Source organism: Salpingoeca rosetta (assembly GCF_000188695.1).
Source record: "Salpingoeca rosetta unplaced genomic scaffold supercont1.29, whole genome shotgun sequence".
NCBI lineage: Eukaryota > Choanoflagellata > Craspedida > Salpingoecidae > Salpingoeca > Salpingoeca rosetta.
Genome location: NW_004754905.1, coordinates 36,056 through 43,462, shown reverse-complemented (window position 1 = coordinate 43,462; position 7,407 = coordinate 36,056). Strand labels below are relative to the sequence as shown.

Sequence of the window (7,407 nt, the reverse complement as noted above, 5' to 3'; positions counted from 1 at the left end):
GGTTGTTTTTTATGTAATGTTTATCGGGGAGATTATTTATATCCATAGAACATACTAATGCATATGGAGAGATTATGGTCTTCCGAGTGTTGGGGGGGAGGTGGTGAGAATTATATTAGCACACATTAAAGCGTTACAGACACACACACACACACACAGACACAGACACACACACAGACACACACACACACAGACACAGACACACACAGACACACAGACACACACACACACACACACACACACACACACACACACCGCCGAGACTGCGCGGTGGAATTCAGCTTGGGTGTTCGCAGAAGAAGCATTGGTAGCCGTACTCAACGGCGCTTGAGGGGAAAAGTTGAAGGTGTAGCAGAAGCGTGGCACACGCATCACACGTCATGGATGTCTGCGCCATGTTGCCAGCAAACGCAAACGTCTTGATTGTCAGCGCGGTCTGTGCGAGTGTGTGTGTATGTGGAGGGGGGGGGAGAGGTGTTGGTAGGTGAGCGCAGCGATGGGACGAGGGGATGGGCATGCAAGTCGTTACACACACACACACACACACACACACACACACACACACACACACACACACACACACACACACACACACACACACACACACACACACACACACACACACACACACACACACCTTGATCTTGGTGCAATGGAGACGACGCTCGCCACGGCGGCTGAGCAGCAGCACCACAGCACACAGCACACTGCCACCAACCAACCACAGCAGCACTGTCACTGCCGTTGCACGCATCTTCCTTCTTGCCTTCTTCCCCACAAAACACAAACACAAACAGAATTGTGCCGAGTCAGCACTTTCTGCTTTGTTGTTGAAAGGGGTTCACTGCTGTGTGATGGACGCACAGACACACACACGCACAGATACGCACAGGCAGGGGCGAACGGCTTGATGGAGCAGTGCTCTGCGTGGAGGAACGAAAGGGAAGGGGGTAACAACTGCTGTGCTGCTTGCGACCGGGACAAAAGCACGACAAGTGCACGGCAAGCCAGCCAGCAAGCAGCGAACAACCATAAACAAGTCTCCTTCTTGGCCCGTTGCATACACATGTGTGACAAGCCACAAACACTGTCAATCAGCCCACCGTCTGGCAACAGCATCCAAGATGCACTCGGCAAGGGCACTGGCAACTGCGATTGGGGTTAGGTGGCGTCGTCGCCAGCAACGGCCTCAGCTACGGCATCCCTCCTTTTGACGCAACTCCCACCACCTCTGTGCTCATCATCAGCCCATCAACAACAGCAGTGACAGCAGTGACAGCAGCAGCAACAACAGCAGTGGTTGACACGACCACCATCAACAGTCTGCAAACCGGTTGAGCCATGTGGGCACTGCAGACGGCGTGCTGGCTGTCTCACAACACCCTCCTCTACGGGTCTGACCACTGATCGCAGCACGAACACAGCAGACACAAGCACGCTTGATGAACTGCTACACGGCGGATGCAAGTGGAGCAGCGGCATGGCTGTGGACAATGACCTTTTCCTGCCACGGCATTCCATGCAACTCGCCATCCATCCTCATCGTTGATCCAGCCGCAAGCGCGGTGGACGCAACAATCCTGTTCGTTCCTAGAAGTGGTACGGTGGTGAGTGCTGGCTGGCAACGACTTGCTGTGTCGCATGCCCTGGCTCGTCCATCACATTCCTCCTCGTCGATCCACGGTACTGACACAGGTAGGTGTGTGCGTGTGTGTGTGTGTTTGTGTGTGTGTGTGTGTTGAAACAGAAGTGCATATGGGGTTGGCACGCACCATGTGCGACTGCTGTTGCTTACACGCTTCACCAATCCTGTCTATTCCATCTCATCACACCACTTCAGTGAATTCCACCACCGTGGCGGCCTCCATGTGTCCATGTCACTCTTCTTCATGGTGACATTCATTCACACCGGAGCAGCGACGCGTTCCGCCCGCACAAACAGGAAATACCTCGTCACCTTCAGGTGTGTGCATGCATGCGTGTGTGATGTGACGTGGTGCGGTGTGGGGTTCGATGTTTACTGCTGCTGCTGCTGGGTTTCGAGGGGTTGGTGTCGCTCACTGCGCCACCACTCGCCCTTTTTTGTGCCGCTGCAACCTCACTTCAAACCTGTTGTGGTGCCACTGCTTGACGTGTGTCTTCTTTCCTGTTGTGCAGGGGCACTACCACGTCTGCTCGTTCTTGATGCCATGTGCAACCACCTCCCCAAGCTGCACAATGGCAGGTGTGGTGTGCTACGTGTACGTTGTGTTGTGTGTTCTTGTGTTCCGTGTGTGTGTCGTGTGTTGCCTCGGAGTCAGCTGGTTTTGGTGCTGTGTGCGTGTCTGTCTGGATCCACCTCACACACACACATACACACACACATCGCTTGTGTTTGCTTGTGTATGCGCAGGGACATTGTGTTGGTGTGCGCGTGCCGGTGGTTAGGCGAAGAGCGCATGGGCCGTGAGGGGAAGGTTGGGTATGACCCCTCGTGCAAGTAGGCAGAGGAAGAGTTCAAACACGGAGCTGGCGCTGGAGACCAAGTTTGGGCTCATCGTGGAAGGATTTGGCTGCCACTCCTGATGCGTGCGTGCGTGCGTGTGTGTGTGTGTGATTGTGTGTGTGTGTGTGTGTGTGTGTGTGTGTGTGTGTGTGTGTGTGTGTGTGTGTGTTGCAGACGATTTCGGTCCTGTTCGTGCTCTTACCTACCTTCCATCTCCTGCCACCCCCTTCATGCCTCGTAGATAATGGCTGCGGGTGCCATCCCCGTCATTGTCGTCGATCACTACGTGCCGGTGCGTATGGATGAATGACACATTGTGTGTGTGTGTGTGTGTGTGTGTGTGTGTGTGTGTGTGTGTGTGTGTGGAGATGTACTCCCCGTCGCTCATGGTGCTGTGATGTGATGTTCTGGCGTTTGCTGTTTTGCACACTTGCAGCCCTACCAGGACCTTCTGGACTGGGAGACGTTCAGCATTTGCATTCCCGAGCACAGGCTCCTCGAGGTGCGGTGACAGATCGGTGATATAGGAATGTGAAGTGATGCGTGAGGGGTGACGTGGTTTTTGATGGGGATTGTGGTTGTGGTGGCTTGCATGTCACGTCGCTCACACACACACACACACACACACACACACACACACACACACACACACACACACACACACACACACACACACATACATACACACACACACACGCACGCACGCACGCACGCACTCAACTGTGTTCAGCTTCCGAGGGTCCTGCGGTCGATCCCTGATGAGGTGGTGGAGATGATGCGGAAACGCGTTGTGTTTGTGTTTGAGGAGTTCTTCTAGTCCCTCTCCACCCAAGTGCACACAGGTGAGGGAGTGAGTCATTGGCACAAGGAGTCGTGGAGTGAGTATGGGGAGTATGGTGTGGTGTGTGCGTTCTCGCTTGTTCTCGTGTCCATTCAACCACTCACCATCTGCCAACTCGTGTGTCTTGTCTGTGCTATTTGCTACTATCAGCACTGGAGTCTGCCAGGATCAACCTGTTCAGTGGCGACAACGCCTGGCAGGTTTGTGTGTGTGTGTGTGTGTGTGTGTGTGTGTGTGTGTGTGTGTGTGTGTGTGTGTGTGTGTGTGTGTGTGTGTGTGTGTGTGTGTGTGTGTGTGTGTGTGTGTGTGCGAAGGGGATCGTGTGAAGGGGTGCGAATCAGCACGGTCACCTCACAACATCTCGCTGCCACCACCAACACCTTCATGGGCACACACACACACACAAATGCTCGCAGGGGGAAGATGCAAGTGGAAGGGCTGGCGTCCGACACGCCCAATGACACGCCACACGATGTGATGCAGGAGTCTGTATGGTGCAACACCCCTCGCCCACCGACGAAAGACGGCCAAGGACAATGCCCCCATGTGATGTGTTTGCGTGTGATGATGAGGATGAGGAGGATGAGGAGAGGACGAAGATGTCTTAACAGCGTAACCAAGATCAGCTCTGTCACTAGTTCATTAGTTCAGCCCACCTGTGTGTGATTCCTCTGCGTCAGTACATGGAAGTAAACGCGTTGAGAAGACACGATGTCAGGCAAGCAGTGTGTGTGTGTGTGTGTGTGTGTGTGTGTGTGAAGCAAAGCAACGCTACAGTCAAGCAACAAGAGAGAGGGAGATGAGCCAACACACGCCACCACCTCGTCACCCCCAAGTTGAAGCAACTCAGTCAGCAAGCAAAGAAGAAGAAGAAGAAGAAGTAAACCGAACCAAGCAACAAGCTAAGACAAGAGAGAAGAGGGAAGTGAAGGAGAGACAGCAAGCGCCACAGCAGCTACAGCACCCCATATGAAGAGAGAAAAAAAAGGAAGATAGCAACATCACCCGTGATTCCCGCCTGGTCACCCACGGCAGTACTGAACGGGCCCAAACGGGCTTAGCTTCCGCGATCGGACGAGAGCGGGCGTGATCCCGTTGGTATGAGCGTTGCCGAGAGCGGTGAAAGGCAAGCAATTTATCAACGCAGAGCCAGCAAGCAAGCAAGAAGAAGAGGAAAATCGCACACACACCAAAAACCAGCAGCAGCAAGCAGAAACGAGCAAACAACCGATTCTGCTTTCCAACCAACCAACCAACCAATCCACTCGCCGTTGCTTCATTCTTCTTCTTCTGCTGAGCAGCTGGTGTGTGTGTGATGGTGGTGGGAATGGTGATGGTGATCATGGTCGTCGTCATCGCTGACAGGCAGGTGAGATGAGGTGAGGTGGAGTGAGGTGGGGGATGTGTCATTGGTTCGTGCACACACACACACACATTGGTGGTTGTGCGTGCCACGTTCCTTCTCTTCCTTCCTTTCCTTCCCTTCGTCGTCCTCGCTGACGCACACACGCACACACACACACACACACACACACACACACACACACACACATGTGCAGGGAGGGTGTGCACACCGTCTCTCTCCTCCCCTTCTCCCTTCCATCCTTCTTTCCTTCCTTCCATCGTTGTCCATTTCCTTCTCCTGTGATGAACCACGCACAACCAACCAACCAACCAACCAACCAACGACCACATGAATGACCCATCCATCGACAGGTGAGGGTGAGATGGAGTGCTCCCACTTCTTCCTCCCACTTCGTGCTCCTCCTCTTCCCCTTCTTCCCCTTGCACACTGCGCACAGCAACCACCACCACCACCACCATCAACAACAACAACACAGCGCACGCTGTCATCGTGCACACACAGCCACACACACATGTGGACCACCATCGATCCATCCATCCGTGCATGAGTGATTGGATCACAACCAACACACACCACTGCGTGTGGCACACACCAATGCACACTCTCACACACACACACTCACCGTTGTGTGGTGACAGAACAACTGCCAGCAGCCACCGTCGTGCAGGGGCAGCCCTGAGAATGGATCATGCTTCCTCTCAACCAGTGAGCAGCACACACATGACAGAGGGGGGGGGGGAAATGACATCAACCACCATCACAGCCAATGTGTGTGTGTGTGTGTGTGTGTGTGTGTGTGTGTGTGTGTGTGTGTGTGCACGGTGTTGTGTTTCTGCTCATCCTCCTCCTCCTGTCTTTCTTCTTTCTGTGTCTGTCTGTGACAGGCTACTCACTGCTGCCGTTGTTGCTTGTTTGTTTGTGGTGCGTGCAGATGAATGTATTCCATCATCATCAGCAGCAGCAGCAGCAGCAGCAGGTGCTGGCTGATGCGCGAGCCAGTGGGCAACTCCCACCAACCAACCAACAATGACTACATGCTGACGGATGAATGGTGATCGAACCACTGCATCACCCAGGCAGGTGTGTGTGTGTGTGTGTGTGTGTCGGCGTGCGGGTTGTCTTCTCCACCCACCCACACGCCATCATCACCGCCTCCTCATTTTCTTGCCCACACCCTTTCCTCTCATCCTCAACACCACCACCACCTTCCTCCCTTGCTCGTTTCCCCTTCCTTCTTTTTGCTGTCGCCACACATAGGGCCCTTGAGCCAGCAGCTGTCACCCCCTCCTGCACCAACCACCACTGCTCTGGTGGGATGAACAGACGGGCGCTGCCATGTGACTGACCGTCCAGCCACGCTTGTGCGGCTGTGGAAGCAGCAGCAGCAGCTCACACCACACCACAAAGCAAGCAAGCAAGCGATGAACAACGTGAGTGCATCACTGTACATGTATGTGTGTGAGTGTGGTGAACACCGCACCAGTGTGCGTGTTTGTGCTCGTTGTCTTTGTTGCTCCTGTCTCCCCTTGTTGCTCCACATCATTGCGCATGCATGTGTGTGGTGTGGCTGCCTGTTTTGCCTTGCTTGGTGCGCTGTCTCTCTTCGTTCTCACACACACAACTGCCTGCACCCCTGCACATTCTCCACCTTGCAGTCACTGTTCGTCTTTCCCTCTCTTTCTCGCCCTCCCTGGCGGCCATCACAACAACAACAGCAGCAGCCAACACACCCTCTACCGCCGATGCAGCAGCGGCAGAGAATGCACCACCATCACTTGCTGCTGAACACATTCCCCAACCAACCAACCAGCCAACCAACCAACCAACCAGCCAACCAACCCATCGCCCACTGCTGCTGGCGGTTGCTGCTGGGAACAGGTGGCGACAGCACAAGTTGCATTTTCGGTTGGAACCACCAGCAGCAGCAGGTGAGGGCGAGAAGAAGAGGGAAAACGGAGGAGTGTGTTGGATGAATGGATGGATGGGATGATGTGTGGTGGGGGATGCTGGGTGAGTGTGGTGTGGTGTGGTGTGGTGTGGCTGGCTGGTGACAGAGGACGATGGTGTGTGGTGGTGGTGTGAGGAAGAGGGATGGATGGGGTGCAGCATGTCTTATTCCTTCCCTTTTGTTTTCTGTTTTCTCTCTCTTCCCTTTCTTCTTCACACACATGCATGCACAGCATTAGCAGTGACAGCAGCAGCGGTGTGGCTGCGCACATATCCATGCTCCCTCTTTCCCTCCCACTCACTCACCATGCTGGTGCTCGCACACAAACACACTTGCAGGTGATGCACACTTCCAGGCAGCAGGATGAGGGAAATGTCGAGCATACTTGACACGCGTGCCAGCTGCACTCGCTTCACACATGGTATGTGGGTGGGGATCGGTGTTTGGTTGGGTGTGTGATGAGCTGATAGTGATGGTGGTAGTGATGGGTGGGGTGAAGCGAACAAGAGAAAGGGGTTGATGGGGGATGATGGTCACACACACACACACACACACACGTACACGTGGTGCGTGTGATGTCAATCACACTTTCTGCTGTGCTGACATAATGGCTTGCTCTGCGTGTTCTGTTCCCATCCACGGGCTCGCATGCCGGCTGCTGCTGGTGCAACCACCCCGATTCAGCTGCCGCTGCTGTGCTCATGCAGTGTTCCCATATGCGTTAGCAAGGTGAGCCCATCATGCATGCTTTGGCTGGCACATGGCGC

The 7,407-nt window shown here is 54.3% G+C and overlaps 1 protein-coding gene and 1 non-coding gene across 2 annotated transcripts; one reads left to right on the top strand and one right to left on the bottom strand.

Annotated features, from left to right (window-relative positions):
- Nucleotides 1-1,442: 1,442 nt before the first annotated feature.
- On the top strand, nucleotides 1,443-4,023 carry PTSG_09096 (uncharacterized protein; the record flags this gene model as incomplete). Its single annotated transcript, XM_004989293.1, has 10 exons — nucleotides 1,443-1,582; nucleotides 1,841-1,965; nucleotides 2,158-2,224; nucleotides 2,393-2,456; nucleotides 2,488-2,538; nucleotides 2,727-2,777; nucleotides 2,922-2,987; nucleotides 3,216-3,301; nucleotides 3,477-3,526; nucleotides 3,743-4,023. 10 exons carry the CDS (start codon nucleotides 1,443-1,445, stop codon nucleotides 3,802-3,804), a joined length of 762 nt encoding a protein of 253 aa, XP_004989350.1. The 3' UTR covers nucleotides 3,805-4,023.
- A 297-nt stretch (nucleotides 4,024-4,320) lies between these two features.
- On the bottom strand, nucleotides 4,321-4,434 carry PTSG_20028. The gene has a single exon (XR_001137166.1). It is a non-coding gene; the product is annotated as a 5S ribosomal RNA (ribosomal RNA).
- Nucleotides 4,435-7,407: the final 2,973 nt, after the last annotated feature.